At 39.1% G+C, this 17,809-nt stretch overlaps 1 protein-coding gene and 1 non-coding gene across 6 annotated transcripts in view; both read right to left on the reverse strand.

Moving 5' to 3' along the window:
• Positions 1-17,809, reverse strand: part of EP300 (E1A binding protein p300) — a 77,331-nt gene that overhangs the window by 8,916 nt on the left and 50,606 nt on the right. For 3 of the 5 annotated variants that reach the window (XM_058568292.1, XM_058568290.1, XM_058568289.1), the window contains 15 exons: positions 17,095-17,232; positions 16,248-16,685; positions 14,790-14,969; positions 14,420-14,564; positions 12,439-12,557; positions 11,007-11,246; positions 10,493-10,581; positions 8,446-8,556; positions 6,416-6,472; positions 5,675-5,752; positions 3,673-3,740; positions 2,311-2,461; positions 2,043-2,189; positions 1,299-1,412; positions 344-509 (listed from right to left, as the gene is read on the reverse strand). In XM_058568292.1, coding sequence (XP_058424275.1) covers positions 344-509; positions 1,299-1,412; positions 2,043-2,189; positions 2,311-2,461; positions 3,673-3,740; positions 5,675-5,752; positions 6,416-6,472; positions 8,446-8,556; positions 10,493-10,581; positions 11,007-11,246; positions 12,439-12,557; positions 14,420-14,564; positions 14,790-14,969; positions 16,248-16,685; positions 17,095-17,232 — 2,241 coding nt within the window. The remainder of the gene's footprint in view (positions 1-343; positions 510-1,298; positions 1,413-2,042; positions 2,190-2,310; positions 2,462-3,672; positions 3,741-5,674; positions 5,753-6,415; positions 6,473-8,445; positions 8,557-10,492; positions 10,582-11,006; positions 11,247-12,438; positions 12,558-14,419; positions 14,565-14,789; positions 14,970-16,247; positions 16,686-17,094; positions 17,233-17,809) is intronic. The other 2 variants (XM_058568293.1, XM_058568291.1) reach the window with 1 other exon arrangement.
• LOC131421953 (U6 spliceosomal RNA) lies at positions 2,629-2,735 on the reverse strand. The gene has a single exon (XR_009223994.1). It is a non-coding gene; the product is annotated as a U6 spliceosomal RNA (small nuclear RNA).

Here is a 17,809-nt window from a genome sequence, read left to right on the forward strand (position 1 = left end):
CATTTTTTAATTATTTTTAATTAGGTATTTGTTGATCTAAGACTTGCTTAAAGCCTAGTTTTTCTTACTTTGAAAGTCTGTACAGAGAAGTAAAGAGAATATTGAAAACTGATATACTCACCTGACTAGAGTTAGCAATTTGAAAACATTTTGCCAGATAAACTTTATCTTAATACAACAATTCAGGCAAAATAAAAACATTTTATAAAATTAGCATAATTTTACAAATTACATGGAAAAGGGAGAACAAGCAGAAGAGTTTTGTTAAGATAGTGAAATGGCAGAATACAGAGCAGCAGGATTAGTACATTTCCAGTTCTAGCATTCCCTCACTCCTCCTGACCTTGTAGTCATGGACAATTCGCTCGGACACAGCCTTGTCAAGCATCTTTTTGTACCACTCCTGCAGTCGCTTGGGCTTGGGTATCTTCTGGTCAGGAGGATGGCAATGGAAGATATAGTCGTCTCCTTCACTTGGGGGACATGCCCAAATATGCCCTGTTGTATATCTAACACCACAAAGAGAAGGAACATTCAAGAGGAAAGATCATCCATTCTAGAATGTTAAACTTCAAACCACAAAGTGGAGTCAGTACAGAAACCAAGGAGTTTTCCTAAGACAACAGGAAGTATACAATTTAGTATCAGATCAAAATTCTTAGGCCAGAACTAGGCATAACCCACAGCACTAACAATGCATCTCACATTGCCTAATTCTTCTTGGAGACTAGCCCTTGATCCAAAAATGCCAAATATGCATTTCAAGACCAAATGAAAGCTACAACGCAAGGGAAAATGGATTCATTTCAACAAGAGAGCAAAGGAAATGCAAAATGTTAAGTGGAATAACCTGCAAGGAGAGGTGGTGAATATTCTCAAGCACATATATATCTGGAAGGTAAGGAACCAGTCTTGATGCATTTTTATATCTCCAGACCTTACTTTGTGTTTGTTTTTGATATCCCAGGTGTAAAAGGATCAAATGCAGCCTAAGGTTCTGGCCCTAAATGAGTAACAATCAACCTTCAAATCAAACTGTACCTAACAGCTTACTTGTACAAAAAACTAATCTGGAATGGGTGCAATGAGGATATTTTCCATTTCCTTCCTATTGGCAACATTAACATCAAAGAATCTCCAACCAAGCTGAAATTATAGTTATACTAGACGGAAACCAAAGGTGAGGAAAAAAAAAAAAGCAAAAAGTCACATTTGCATGTTTTACCCTGTGTCTCACCACAATATCACAGTGGTAATTTAATTATTTTTAAAATAGCATTTGTTATCAATATGCTTACCCCAATTTCTTGACGTATTCTAAATATCCAATTAGAATTTCATGATAGACTGCAGTCCTCAAGCATTTAGGACGAAAGAAATGAACACTATCGAGGTATGATATGTATACTCTCCTATACCAAATGGGGAGAAGGAAACCAAGTCAAGTCTCATAATGATATGGCTAAAAACAGTCTCTTCTGTGCTCTCTGCTCACCCTGTCATTTGTAATGCTCATCACACAGTGTTATAGTTAGGTAAGGGACTAGACTGTGAACCCCTGGGGGCATTTAGTGAGCCTATGGCTCTGTTCTAGTCTCAGCACCTAGTAGTACCTGAAACATAGTGTACCGGTTAAGATTTACGGATCCAAATGTATTCTGGCAGCTTTCTTATTTTGGCCTTTAAGAAATTCTAAACCATATCCTACCCCATTTGTATGACATTCTTTCTTTCACATACCTCTCAGTAAGGTACTGAACACAATCACAAAATCTCGATTTGAGCTCATTCTCTGAAAAGTAGTGAATTTATTTCCCATTTCCAATTTCAGGCTGCTATTCATATCCCTTTCTTTATTACTATGACCAAAGAAGAGCAGTATTTTCTGTCTTTACTTTTTTTTCTGTTTTACTTCAATACTACACTTGAGAATTTGCTTTTCGAAACCAAGCACATCAAACATTTCTTGCCCCTTATGCTTTTTCACCTATTACAACCTCAAACTCCCACACAAATTAGAAGGAAGCCATAGTAAGTCCTACCTCTGGTTGGGTGGAGGGCAGTCAGAGCCATACTCTTGAACATGCATGCCAAAGAAGCACAAATCAACACCATCAATCTCTTCAAAGGCAAAGAGGGCTTTGGTTCGATATGGAAAGGATTCTGCCATCTCTCCACTATCTACAAACCTACACAATTCAGATTGGAGGGAAAAACCATTACATCTCATTCAGATTAGAATCATCAACAGTAACCGTGTACGAGCAATCGTGGATCCACAAGAGAAGACGAGGGAAAATTACTAGACACCTTGCTTTCATGCCTGGTTTGACTTCCACAGTTTTGTCAGAAGCATGAACTACCCGAACAGTGACTTCTCCTGACTCAGGGTGACTTTGTCGCCTCAGAAATTCATTCACACGATTCTCCAGAAAGGTGCCAAGCCTGGTGGATGGCAACCCTAGAAACATAAAAGTTAAAAGTTTGTAGTAACCAAGGTGCAAATTTATTATTGTCAGTCTTAAGGTTCAATATCAAATCTCATTTCTGCTTTTTCAATACAAACAGGATAACTTGCTGGATTTCGCTAAAAGTTGGCAATGTAGTCAATACTTTAAAAAAATTCTTTTTAATATGGAACACTTCACAAATTTGTGTATAATCTTTGCACAGGGGCCATGCTAATCTTCTCTGTATCATTCCAATTTTAATTTATGTACAGTTACAGCAAGCACGGTAGTTAATACTCTTTACACGTTATTTTCCCCAACTTTTTATTTTGAAAATTTTCCAATTTCAGAGAGTTAAAAAATAGAAGAAGGGGCCGGCCCGGTGGCGCAAGCGGTTAAGTGCGCGCGCTCCGCTGCGGCGGCCCGGGGTTCGCTGGTTCGGATCCCGGGTGCGCACCGACGCACTGCTTGGTAAGCCATGCTGTGGCGGCGTCCCATATAAAGTGGAGGAAGATAGGCACCGATGTTAGCCCAGGGCCGTCTTCCTCAGCAAAAAAAAGAGGAGGATTGGCGGATGTTAGCTCAGGGCTGATCTCCTCACAAAAAAAAAAAAAAAAAAAAATAGAACAAATCTCCATATGCACTTTGCTTCGATTGTAATACTATTTTAAAATAACAATGGTTGGGTATTATGAGAAACCTTACAGGAATAAAAGCAAAAAAATTCCAAAGGCATCTACAAAACTAAACCAAATACTATAATAAGATAAATTAACATCAATTAATTATATGATAAAATTTTTTACTACCCCACACCCCCCGCCCTGAAAAGATCACGTAGGCCTAAAAGCAGCCCCTACTAATGGCATGGACAAAACTGAGGGAATCACTCATGGGATGGCAATTCTGGACAAATATTTCCACATCCGGCCCCCATTAGGAAATGCCCCAAATATGGAGAAACGCAGGAACAAGAAAAACACATATCCTGCATTTTATAAATCCTGATCCTTGAAAATTTTTTTCTTAAGTCTAATGAATTTCACACCAAAAATTACATTCTAGTTCAACTTTAAGCAGATCATAGAAAAATTATTAAGATTTTTACTTTGGTTAAATATTTTAAATAAGGATGAAACAAAGTAATTCATTTTGGATGGTTTGTTCTCAACTTTGCTTCAGTGAAGTTTTGCCAAGATTCAGCTGTAAGAATGAAACTTACTTTTAGCAGAAAACTTATTTTCTTTCCTAGTTCGTGCAGTTTTCTTTAAACAGCCATCACAGACAAATCTAAAATGTAAACCAAGATTTTGCTTAGACAACTGAGACAAACATTTAAAGTAATGTATACTACAAAATCTACCTTATGTAACCATAAAGTTAAAATTCAAAAGACAACCTGGGAGAAATATTTCCAAATATGTAATAAAGACTTAATACAACTATATACAAAGAGCTTTTAGCAATCATTAATTAAAAAAAGGATAAAAAACCTAATTGAAAAACAGGCAAAACACATGAAGAAATGTGTTGTTATTAATGCCACCAAGTCAATTCTGACTCTGTGTACAGCAGAGCGGAACCCTGACCAGTCTTTTTTGTGCCATCCTGTTACCTTCCAGTGCTACATCAGACAATGCTCTGCTGTTATTCATAGGGTTTCCGTGGCCAATTTTTTTGCAAGGGGGTGGGCAGGTCCTTCTTCCTAGTCTGTCTTAGTCTGGAAGCTCTGCTGAAACCTGTCCACGCTGAGTGACCCTGCTGGTATTTGAGATACCGGTGGCATAGCTTTCAGCATCACAGCAACATGCAGCCACCACAGTATGACAACTGACAGACGGGTGGTGTAGTTCCCTGACTGAGAAATGAACCCTGGCTGTGGCATTAAGAGTGCCGAATCTTAACCACTAGACCACGGAGAAGGGCATACAAATTGGCTTACATGTGAAAAGATGATGAAGGATTACAGATTAAAAAAGGAATTTTGTTTTTTGGCCAATCACATTGGCAAAAGTCTATATTATTACTGGTGGGAATGTAAATAAGTACACTCTGAGAGCAATACCAATAGATTTAAACTGTACATTCTCTTTGTTCTTGCAATTACATAAGGATGTGTGCATAACCAGAATTTCTTACAAAAATGTGAGCCTACTTTAAGTGTTTATCAACCAGCTAACTGATCTTAAGTTGCAAGAATCACTCCAAATCTCTTAATTATTCTTACTGACTATAATTAAGGAGAGCACTAAAAAGGCATATCTAAAGACAAGCTGTATAAACATCAACTATTGTGATTTTCTGGAAATTTGTTAATTAGCCTCCTCCTTCCTGTGAACTCCAAACCAGCATCAACAATCAGTCCAAGAAAAGAGTAGAGGACAATGTAGAGATCCCATCCTAATGAGTCATTCGAGGCACAGACACCCCTCCTTCCCTTGCAACAGAACCAGGTTCAGCCCCATTCCTGGAGAGTGAGAGGTGGCCCACAGCAGTAGACAGGTAAGTGTCACAATGGACAAAAATCGACTCACTGCTATCAAAGTCACTGATGATGTGCAGCTTGGGTAAATACGTGGAGAACATTCAGAAACAGAACATGGGTCCCAAGAATAGCTAGTTCACTGAAGTCTGTTACCTAGTCATTTTTATTGCAACTCTGCCTTTCACGGGACAACAGCCATGTAACTTATTGCCCAAGCTCCCTAAAAGATATTTAAATCAAATCCTAACCAGGGTCACCATTTAGAACACTATTCACAGTGTGATGTTTAATCCGAGGTAGGAATAGAGGGTGTGCCCTTGGCACCCTCCATAACTCTATCTTCTAATTTTTCTACTGCAGCATAAGTAACTTACAAAATCTGGCAAATTTAATTGCATCTAACATGTCCTTGCTAGTTTCTAGGTGCCAGAGATTTCTTGTTATCTCTATTAATAATCTCTCAAAAGTATTTACTTTTGATGTATGATGATCACAAAAGAACTTAAAAAACAAACCAGCATGGATTAAAAAACAATGTGTACAAGTAAGAGAAAAGATCTATATTTTTGGATTTTCGGTTATTTAATGTTTCAAAACTGGATTTTCATTATATTTTCCCAACCCAAAGAACAATTTTTAGTCATAGTAACTTTGAAGATATGATATAATCATTGCAAAGAAGACAAAAACTTGCTAAAATTCATGATGAAAAAGTCTAGAGAAAATATCGATGTCTTACCCAGATGGCCAGATGATCTCATGATGAAGGACACAGATCTGATGCATCTTTCTTCCACATTCTGTACATTCAACAAACCTGGAAATGAAAAGCCAAAATTTCAAGATTAAATCCAAAACTTTAATCAAATCAAAACCTCTAATATTTCCCGATTTCTGACAATTCAAAAGATAGCCAAGAATTGTCCAAAGAATTGAAATAATAGTTCTAAAAAGGTTTTGGTTTTTAAAAGCTCTTTAGCATTAAAGGTGGAGCAAATTTTAAAAGCAATTAACTTTAGTCATTAAATGTGACAATTTTAAATGTGACTGTGGAAAGGCAGTAAAACATGAAAGATTATTGCTGCTTAAACTTCCAAATAACTCTGACACCATGCTACCCATTCTAGGAACTCCTAGAATACTGTACATTTCAGTGCTCTGAAAGGCCTTACTACAAAGTAGGGATGATGAATGTGTTTGAAAATGCAGAGGACAAGAGGAATGGAATACACGGCACTGAGCAGAGGTAGCTCGGTGCTTCACTTGATCCTATAAGACACCCAACTATTAAGTTGATTTAGTGAAAGGTAAATGAATCCTAATGTAATGTAGACTTCCACATTTCTGGCACTGATGTTAGATGTATGTTACATAGATTTAGCCCAAGAATACAGAATCATCTCACTGTCCGTGCAAGTCAAGAGAACGAAAGGAAGAAGGAAAATCAAAGTGTTCTGACTATTCAAGGGGAACTACTTACAGTTCAGGATCCAGTGTGTCATTTTTTCTCTTGGAAAATTGTTCTTTATTTATTGTACTAAGGAGAGAAGAGGGACACGATGAGAAAAAGCAATATGGAAGGATGAGCAATCTGACTACTGTTCTAACCAAAGGAACAAATCTCATCCTCTAAGTGGATTATTTAAATATTCTAAGACTATACTGAGGATACATTAAACACGTACTTTCTGGGTTCCCACAAAATGCACGTTTACATAAAGGAATGCCTTTGTTTTTGGAAAGGATTTTACAGTAAATCTATTTCCCCTTACAAGAAATGGAGAACCCAGCAAGAACTAGAAATGTGAGTTTGTTCTTCTTTTCCTTTTTAAATCTTGCCTACTACTCTTAGTGTTAGGTATTTATAGCTTTTAACAGTTTCATGTTCCTAAGACCAAGCTATGAAAAATGAGTGTGTATACAGGGAGCTAAACCACTAAAAAATAATATCCGTTTTCAGGACAGTCTAGTCAAATTTTGTATTAATAGAAAATTTCAATATTAAGAATACATACTGGTTAGTTATAGTTACCCCCAGAAGGGTAATTTTAAAGGGTAAAAATTTTTATTTTGTAGTGTTCATTTTAAAATTTTCACCCGGCCTCCCAACCTGAAATCTAACATACCACACTGCTCACAGCCTCACAAATACAGAAGCTAACAGTCTTATCAGGGGGCCCAACTCTGACTACTGTGATTCCTCCTCACAAAAATGACGACATCTCCACATTTAAACTGTTTCCCACTAGCTATACCCTAGAGATTCATCTCAAAATGGCCTAAGGCCTTGTTACTTAAAGTGTGTTCTAAAGACCAGCAGCACAGAAGGACCTGGAAGTTTACTGGTAATGCAGACCCTCAGGCCCACTCCAGACCTGCAGAATCAGAAGGAGGCTTCTATACTGTTCAAAGTCACAGATGTGCTGTGCTAAGGTGGAGAACACGTGGTAAGCCACTCAACACTACCAACGGTAAAGCTGCTTTCCTTTCCTGCATGAGGGAAACCTAGCTAGAGCTGAGTTCCCTGGTTTAGCCAAGGGTCAGAAAGGCTCCTTAAGGCTCCAGGAGACCCAGCATCTGCTCTCCAGATCAGCACTAGACCCTACTACATTGTATTTCAGTGGTGACTGAAGGAAAAGTGCAACTTCAAAATCCAATTTGGAAAAATTAACCAGTTTTTCTCAGAAGCCCTGTTTTTACTAGTAACATAACAATTCCATACTTTTTGGAATGTTCTGAACTGCTTCTGTTTATTATAGGTTAAAACAGGGAAGAAGCAGCTGAAGAATATTTTAAGTACACCAAACTCTTTGTTCTTCCTAACACAGTCCAAATTTGAAATTGGTCTGTCTCACTAAATCTTAGAGATTAGAAGTACTATTAGTTTAGGCTATGTTTGAAAAATTTTCTTGGCATTTACCAAACAATAAGAACTTGTAAGATCACAAAGGCCTAACCAAGTCTCTTTCTAATAAGTCACTCCAATAAGCTCCTAAACCCCTAATGCTGTTAAATGATTTTCATGATTATAGTGATTTCTTGTATGGTTAACCTAAATGAGAAGGCTGCAAGGTAGTTATTTGTTCAATTCCCCTCAAACTCACAGTTAATGATGAAGTTCCCTTGCACTAAAGCCTTTCGATTTTTAGGAGAGAAGCTGATTGTTTCCTTACAGACGAAATATATGTACAATGACCACCCAATGCTGGTATGTTCCCTAGATCAGTATTGACAGACTTTCTGCTATGATGTAAATGTTCTTTATCTGTGACCTCCATGGCAGTCACTAACCACAGATGTCTACTGAGCACTTGAAATGTGGCTAGTGCAACTGAGAAATAATTTTAAATTTTATTTACTTTTAATTAATTTGTATTTAAATAGCCATCTGTGGCTAATGGCTACCATACTGGACAGTGTAACCCAAGACCACTTAGAAGCCTAAGCATAATTACCTGGCAACATACTGAGAAATAAGATAGCATTTTCCAAAATAATGCAGTTACTTACGTTTGAGGCTGGGAAGGGTCATCCCCCAAAGAAACGCTCTCCCCTTGGATTTCATTGAAACACTTCTCACAGAAATGATACCTGTCGGCAAGAAGGCCATACTGGGGTGAACTGTTCCGTTCACACAACACAGCCCAAGCCAAGCAACGAAGCCACCAATCACAGCAGGCCAAGGAGGGGGACGGGAGCAGAGAGCAGGTCATCAACGGCGACAAGGACATTCAATGATGCAGATTTATGGACCCCACAGTTTGGGTTTTGTTTTGTTTTTTTGTTTTTTGTTTTTGCAATCAAAGCCAAGTGCAGACAACGACAAGCATGAGGGAGAAAAAAAAAAAAACACAAAACAAACGAAGAAATGAGGGATTGCAGGACAACAAAAAACATAAAAGCAAGACAAGACAACACAAAGCAGAAAGCCAAGGCAAAGCACAGATTAGCATTAAGTATCTCAAATGGGATCACAAGTAGCAAATGATTACAGCAAATAAAACAAAAAAGTTTCACTTACACAGACCTACACCCTTTCAATTTAGTAATGAATACTATTTGATGCAAATATACAAAAAAAGGAAGAAGGATAAATATACTGGGGAGAGAAGAATTGCTACTTTATTACCTAAACATAGCAACCACATACTTCTCCCCACTTAAAAAAAATCCACTATGGATATAGTACCAGGAAACAATCATCTAAAAACTACTGTAGCTTGAAAAAAACAAAATTTCTTTTTGATCCCAAGGAAGCCACATAAGTAAAAAAAAAAAATTGTTTTTCAATGAAAAATCTGCAAAGCCGTTAAGTACTGATTGTAGCCATCAACTGACATAGTTTAAAAGGCAAAAGAAAGGCCGTGGCGTGTGCAGGTACATGATTACACACGTTCCTTGGTACAAAGATTACAAATACTGTGGATTGATGTTAAAAATCCAAAAACGTTATAACTGTCAAGATTGTAGCATGAGAAAAGCTTATGTCAGTTGTTACTTGCTTTTTTGAACGTAAGGTGCTTATAACAACTTGAGACCCACTTTTCCTAGGTTTAGTGAGTAAAAAACTGTGAATGCTAATGACTACAAAGCATCAGGAGAGTGCACCTAACTTTTTGTAAATAAAACAAAAAGTTTAGGTGACTTTTTCAAAGCTAGAAATGCATCTGTAACACACAAGTTCAGCAAAAACACCACCATGGGCTTGGTGTTATTAAAGAAGTAAAGCGTATCAACTGCCCAGCCTTGCTTTTACTATCTCAGAGCCCCAAGTAAACATCCCATGCAAGCTATATTGCAGGCTGATTACTGAAAATAGGAGACAAATCATGGTTAAGAAAGACTGATGAATGCAATTGGTCTGATTACAGCCATCGTTTAGGCAGGAGAAAATAAGGCAGAAGTGCCTAATTTATTAGAACCCTACCATCCACTGTCATATGCAAGTCTTTGTAAGTAACAGTCTGGTACAGAGGTATTTTGGGAGGTGTTCCTTTTTATCTGCTTAATAGAGGCAAAGCAAATACTCTGGAATCCTCTGTTTTAGTATACTCCAAGAACAATTTAGGGATCGGCACACAAAAGGGAAACATTTCCAAAAAGATACAGCTGGCGAGTAAACATCTAGTTAAAAGTTTTCTGGGTAGTTTTTGGGAAAGGAGATAGTCAGCAGCAATTTCAGGGACAAGTAGACTAGTCTGAAAATCTTTTGTTTTGCTTGAGGCTGCGGTGAGCTATGAAAGGACAGTGGAAAGAGAAGTGGGGCCTGGGATATAATCCCGTCTATGCCACCAACTCACAAAGTTGCTTAACTTCCCAAGGCCTTGGGTTTCTGCCTTATAAAAATAAGGGCCCAGACAACTGACGCAAGGCTACTTTCTGCTGGAAAATTGTTTAATTCTGCATGCAAAGGCAGAATGCCAAGATCAGAACTTGTGCTGTACAGTTGTTTTCAAGCAAGTTACACATGAAGCATGACTGTATGTGTGCTGGTCCATCCGCATGCAGTCCCTAGACACGCGGACACACAGACCATGTCACACACAGTCGAGCTTACCTGTTCTGGTAACTGTAGTAAGTGGCATCACGAGGGATGGTGCATAACTGTTTGCCATAGCAACAGAGTGTCTGTGGAGAGAATTCCAACTGCAAAAGAAACCATTTGTTAAATAGTACATAGGCTTGAAGGACAAGCTAGAATATTTACAATGGCAAATCAGAAACAAAAGTCAGTGAAGTCTTAGTTCTCATTTATATTAATCATAATGGGCTATTTCAGTTTCCAAGACAGTTCACAGAACTGAAATCATTCTAGTTTCCTACTGGATTACTTCACCAATCTGAGGTCGGCTTAGTGGTCATATCTTTCCATCACTTATCAAAGAACTCAACAGGACAAGAGGAGCTCAATTTGAATTGGTATGCCAAGAAAACCAGTACATGCCAGGCACTGTGCAGCCACAGGTGAATATGATCGAGTCCCTACTCCAGATGAGCTTACAGTCTGAAGATTCAGCACTCTAAATGGTCAAATTTTCCATACAATTCTTATCTGTGCAAAAATTTCTTACCTTTCTGCCACAACAATATCCAAGGCTTTGCATGACTGGGTCAATTTCTTGTTCAAAGACCTCAGACAACTTGGAGCAGTATTTGTATACTCGAGATGTTTTCCGATTGTATAACCAGGCGTTGTTGAACATGAGCCAAATGTCATCCACATACTGCCAGGGCTCCTGATACTGTCCAGTGTCTAACTTCCTCTTGATGGTAGAGAGATCCATGGGGCTCTTCACAATATCAAAGTAATCCTAAACGGACAAGTGACACCAAACATGACCCAAAAGTCTCAGTATATTTAAGGTAGATGGCATATCTTTCTAGCATCATCGTTAATTTTTCAGATAATGTTAGGTCTCTGACCTGTCTGTATCTCCAAAGAATTGACTGATGCCCATCACTTCTTGAAATCATTAGTCTACAGAGATACGAAGCAGCTCAGAGGGCAGAGAGAATAACAGAGCTACCACAGACTTCCCAGGTAGCCGACTGATGGTCTACCAAAGCAACTCCAGATGCTTTACCATAGTATATGGGCGATCAGTTTAAAGACCAAGAAGTTAAAGATCCTTAACGTTTTAGTACTAGAAGGGGCCTACAGACGAAGAAACTAAGTCCAGAGAACATCGTTGATCCATCTAAGGGCACAGAGAAATATGGGGAAAAAAGGTTCCTAGCGGACTTTTGCCCCTCGAAGCACTCCACTGCCTTATCCAATAACCGCTTAAAAGCCTCAAATGAAACTTACCAATAGTCTGTTGTGTAAATGCAACTTTAAAAGCAGCTGAAGCTCATTTGGGTCCATCTTTTCTATCATGAACTACTGTTACTCAAGAGATACAAATGAATAAACCATATGACCAGTAATCCCACTCCTAGGTATATACCCAAGAGAAATAAAAACCACACCCACACAAAAATCTGTACGTGAATATTCATAGCAGCACTATCCTCAGCAGCCAAAAAGCACAAACACTCCAAATGTCTATCAACGAATGAATGAGTAAAGAAAATGTAGTATATCTATACAATATTGCAGGGCCATAAAAAGGAATGAAGTACTGATTTGTGCTACAATACGGATGACCCTTGAAAACATCATGCTAAGTGAAAGAAGCCAGTCACAAAGAACCATACACTGTATGATTCCATTTAATGAAACGTCCAAAATAGACAAATCTATAGAGACAGAAAGTAGACTAGCGGTTGGTTGAGGGTAGGCGGCTGTGGGAAGAAATGGGAGTGACTGCTTGGATATGGGGTTTCTTTTCTGGGGTGATGAAAATGATCCCAAACTGACCATGGTGTTGGTTGCACAATTTTGTGAATACACAAAAACCACTGAATTGTACACTTTAAATGGGTGACTTGTACAATATGTGAATTATATCTGAATAAAGCTGTTAACTAAAAAAAAAAAAAAATCAGAAGTACTATACTTACAGGGATTCCTAGAAGCTGAGGGTCCACAGGCTGACGAAAGGGAAGGGATTCTGGATCCTGTCGGTAAAGTGCCTCCAATGTTGGCATCAGCGCCTGTCGTAACTCTTCTGGTTTGAAAACTTAAGAAGAGTACATTTGAAATTAGTTATCAATTAAGAAAATGAAGAAAAAAATGCTCAAGTCAAAGCTATAAAAATATCTCAAGATTCACAAAACACAAAACTGCCTACATTGTCCCCATGGAAATATCACTAAAGGTGCACTTCCTGTTTCTAATTCCTGGTCTGTTTCAAGTAGCACCTTCCAAACACCGTGTCTAGTCACCTTTAAACATCCTTCATGGCTCAGCTAATTTTTCAGTAACAAATTCAGTTATGATAGTCTTGACCAAATGGAATCCTAAGCCTTCCAAAAATTTACAAAGACGTCAAAATAACATTTCAAAATAATACTGGCGATAGGAGGGAGATGCTGTCAAGCAAGAATAGAAAGAAGTCCTCATTTGTGATATAGTATTTGACAAGTCAGAAATTAGACCTGGTACTGTCTTATCACTAAAGGGAAAAGTCCCTCCTTAAAATGCTTGGTGTTTTAGAGCTTAGGAAGAAGACATATTTACTATTTTAATGGTAAATGTTAGGTTTAAATCTAAAGAAAGAGAGAACTAAATTATAATTGCCAGAACAATAGACTCAGTTATCAAATTATGTTCAAACGTGTTCTCAGTATGTTTCCCAAAAGTCAGGAAAGATTTGCTGGTGTGTCTCAGATAGAAGTAACTTAAGCTATTATTCAAGAAGCTAGTCATTAAGGGTCCAGTTTTGAGCTTTAAGACACACTCTCTGAGCAGAGGCCTTGTTATTTCTTCTATTCACAAATTAATTTCATTTATTTATTGAAAGATTCGCTCTGAGCTAACAACTGTTGCCAATCTTCCTTTTATTTTCTTTCCTCCCCAAAGCCCCAGTACATAGTTGTACATATTCTAGTTGTAAGTCCTTCTAGTTTTATGTGAGATGCCACCACAGCATGGCTACTGATAGACAAGTGGTGTGGTTCCGCACCCAGGAACTGAACCTGGGCCACTGAAGCGGAGCACGCTGAACTGTAACTGCTAGGCCATCAGAACTGGCTCTTTACAAATTAATTTTATCTTCAGGGGGTGTATTTGTCAGTACTTTAGATATTTTTCACCTAAGGGGTTGGTTAACTCCAACATTTTAAAGTACACTGTATTAATGGAACACTTTGATATACATCACCTCCAGGAGCCAGCAGACTCCCCCTTGAGATAAGTTCTGTCTGTGAAGGGGTCACTAGAGCCACAACAAATTCTAGTCCTCAACTAGTCAGTAAATTAATTTCTGTGGGAACTGTTCAACACTCTGTGCTAAGCAGTGCTGCTTACTCGGCTTGACCCATTAATATTCAGCAGAGTGGTTCAGAGCAGAGACTCTGAATCAGCCTGCTTGGGTTCACGTACCAGCAGAGTAAGCCGGAGCAAGTTACATAACCTTGCTGAGCCTTAGTTTTCCCTCCTGTAGAACAGGGATCAATCATCTCACAGTTGTTGTGAAGTTATTAGATGAGACATGGCAGGTGTGTGGCATGGTGCCTGGTGCACAGTATGTTAACAATAAATATTACTATTATTATTGCTATTATTTCCTGCATTTTGGTCAAGGATGTTATTTAACAATTTCTCTCCTCTGAAAAAGATAATTTTGAGAGGTTGTGAACCACCTAACCCTGGAGAACTGATGGGTTATGACTGACCCAGTGACTGCAGGAAGCAAATACACCTAAGGGAAAGAAAAATTCTTTTCCAACACTAGTAATAATGAAGAGAACGGGCCAAGGGCTCCAAGCTTAATGAAATCACGTTAAAGTCAATTTCTGAGGCCCAAGAAGCCCCATCCCCTTCTAATCAGGGTCTTTCATTTTTCCCCCACCTCCAGAAATACAGAGCCTATAGACTTACTCTTCTTCTTTGACTGTCCTGGGGCTGGAGATGACTGGGCAGCTGAAGTACTTGGCTGGTCTTCCTCCTCTTTTGTTTCAGTTTTTACTTCAGTGCCTCTCTCTTCTGTTTCTATAGGTTCCACTTTACAGTCTTCTGCTTTAGTCTAAAAGGCAAGATAGGAATTTTTAGCATTTCAAAGACATGCAACTGGGAAGCAGTAAGATCATCAGCTTATTTACCCTCCCCTGTCCATGTATCTGAAGACCCTTTCTCAACTGGAAATCAATGAAATGAGACCTAATCACCAGAATACCTTCCTTAACATATTTAATTGGATACCTAGACTGAGGTCCTCACCAAATAACAGGAGTAATTACCCTACTCTCACCTCTGGAATATCCTCTGCTTGAGTATCTGCTGGTTCTGGTTGATCCACTTCCATTTTAGCCTCCATTTTCACTTCCTGTGAAGGCTGCTTCTCAGGAATGGTCTGAGAATTCACTTCCGTGCTGCTAGTAGACGGAGGGTTTGATACTTGCCCTTCAATGCTTACAGCTGGCTGGGAAAGCTGGGCAGAAAGAGGGGGAAAAACACAAAAAGTTTGCCACTTACACAGCCAGAATTTAAGCTACACAATAGGATAGCATGATTAACCACCTATTTCTAGGCTAGTATCATTACATCCATACTTTATAAGGATATACTTTCACTTACTCTGCCTGTTTCACCCCCTTGAAGTAAATTATGCTTAAGAACAGGTCTTGCAGACACTAGCTAGCTGGCTGTACAAACAAGAGCCAGCAACTCTTTCTTCAGTAACTATCATTCTAAGGCAGTGTGTGAGGGGTGGGGGTTTCAGAGATGACTGCCTCAGAGGGGCTCACATTTGCATAGAAAATAAAGATGACTGGCTATCTTGTTTTTAACTTCTCATTAGAAAAAGTTTCAAATGTACAGAAAAGTAGAAAGAACATAATGAACTCCCATACTATGGTGGCTAATTTGAAGCATTACATTCTTTTGGCTAACTAGCAATCTCTCTTTTTCCTACGTCTTTCAATAAGAAACCCTACAATGAGAAGTCAGTATTTTTAGGAACTATCCTACACAGAATAAAATCACAAGTTTCCCTTCTGTACTCTGCCATTCCTTGCCTATCAGAGGCCAGGAGGAAGCAGTCGCTGATGAAGTGGTTCATGAAGTAGCTGCAAATTATGGGGCTTCTCAGTTCACCAACATGACAGGGAACTAAAATAGTACTATCAGTGATCAAGCCAGAAAGTTCTAAGCATTGACAGATTGAGTTCTATTACTAAGGACGCAACTATTAGATGTGAATTTGGATTTCTACTATATACATAACAAGCCTCTCACAAGGAAGCTACAGGTTGCTCCAGACCCATACTTTTCTCATCTTAGATTATGATTTTCTAACCTTGGCTAGGACCAAAAACACTCATTAATTCATGATTTTGTTGATTTGCTCTCGAATACTACAGCCCAGACTGCCTGAAAAAGATTCTTTAAACATATGTAAAATTCATGTGGTGTACTAAATGTACTACGGACTCTCTCCCATTGTCATATCCCCTTACATGCCTTTAAGCCTCAGAATACAACATAGAACATTTAGGTCGACGTCAGACTAAACAAAATCTTTGAGCTCCTTCTATGCTAGGCACTACAACAAGGAAGAAAAAACAGAAAGGAAAAGAAAGTCCCTAACTACAAAGAGATTCTAGTCTAACTGAGGAAACAACAGTAAGAGATGAAACTATAGAGAACAGAAATTGCACAGAAGTAATGTAATACTACCATTACTGCCTAAACACAAGTCTCTGCTTACTGGAGTTGCAGGCTGCGGAGGCAGCAGAGGCGCCGTTGGGGTGGGAACAGAGGCTGCTGTACTCTGCTGCGAGAGAGGCTGCTGCTGCGGCTGGTCAGCTGAAGGAGCAGCAGGAAGTGAAGGCTGCACTTGGGGAGGAAGTTGCGTTGGTGGTGGTGTAGGCGTCTGCCTTGGAGGTGGATGTAGAGCCTGGGACTGAGGCCCAGGTGGCATGGCTGGAGGTGTAGGAACAGGGGCTGGAATTGCTGTTGCTGGTGGCTGCTGAGCCCCTATGCTTGGGGGAGTATGGTGAGGGGTGGGGGTACGACTAGGTACGGGAGAGGGTGAATTCTGATGCAGAGCTGGTTGAGGGAGAGGGGGACAGTGAATGTGGCTCCCTTGAGACCCTGGAGGCATTATAGGAGAGTTCACAGGGCAGGAAGAACTGGACATTTGTGCCTGTTAAAATGAAAAAACAAGATGGCAATTCAGAACAGAATTAAAGAAATATTTACATAGGCAGGATACATGCACTTAAAGACACAAACTGATTAAATAGAAACTGGCAATGAATGTCTCCATTTCAAAATGTGTCAAAAATCCTGTTATTGGGGGGCTATCTTTGAATAATCCAATCAATACAGTACTTAAATAGACTTCAAAACATTTAGCAGAATGGCCTCAGCTATGTCACAGAGTAATCTCTTCATGTTCAGAATAACCCATGTCCACAACTGTTCTTATTAAGAACATAAAAATCATCTATTTTCACTCACTATTTGCTGCTACCCTTCCCTGTAAAAACCTACATCAAGAAAAGTTTCAAGAATCATGAAAACAAGTTAAAAAATCCATTCGTGAGACATACTTGAGACACTGGTGCTTGACTGCCAGACGGAGCCAAAGGCATATTTGTTACATTCATTCCCTGTGTTGAGAACTGAGTCTGGGGAAGGAACTGGCTCTGGCTGGAAGGCTGCTGCATGCGAGGTCCATAGCCCATAGGCTGCACAAAAAGAATACAGAACACCAAATTGCTGCATTACAGTTATTCTATTACAGCTGGAATCACCAACTGCTCTGGCCCTGCTGTGGGGAGGGCAGGGTAGGAAAGGAAGAAAGTGGTACAACAGCTGACTCTCATGCCAAGACAATGGAGAACAGTGTCACAGCTCACCCAAGCCTCCTCTAAGAAATCACAAGAGGATACAAACATATATTCTCTTGATACACAAATGCACATAGAACCCTGATGAGGTACAGAGGTTATTGTTTCTTTGCATACTGTTTGTTAAGAGAGGAGAGTGAATCACAATTTCACAAGGTCTTTGCTCATGTCAGGGGTATTGTAACAGCACAGATTTTAAGACCCCATAATAGGTACAAACAAGTAAAATCTTACAAGTTGTGGCTGAACCTGGTAGCACTCACGCTCCACAAATACTCTAGGACTGTTACATTTCACTTCTAAAATTGCCCCACACAAATCTAGGCCTTCAATAAAGGAAGGAATTATGGAGTACCAAAGGCTAGAAACTTCCTAACCCAAGAAATGTATTTGTCTTATAGATAAAAATGAAGAC

Source organism: Diceros bicornis, chromosome 25, assembly GCF_020826845.1.
Source record: "Diceros bicornis minor isolate mBicDic1 chromosome 25, mDicBic1.mat.cur, whole genome shotgun sequence".
NCBI lineage: Eukaryota > Metazoa > Chordata > Mammalia > Perissodactyla > Rhinocerotidae > Diceros > Diceros bicornis.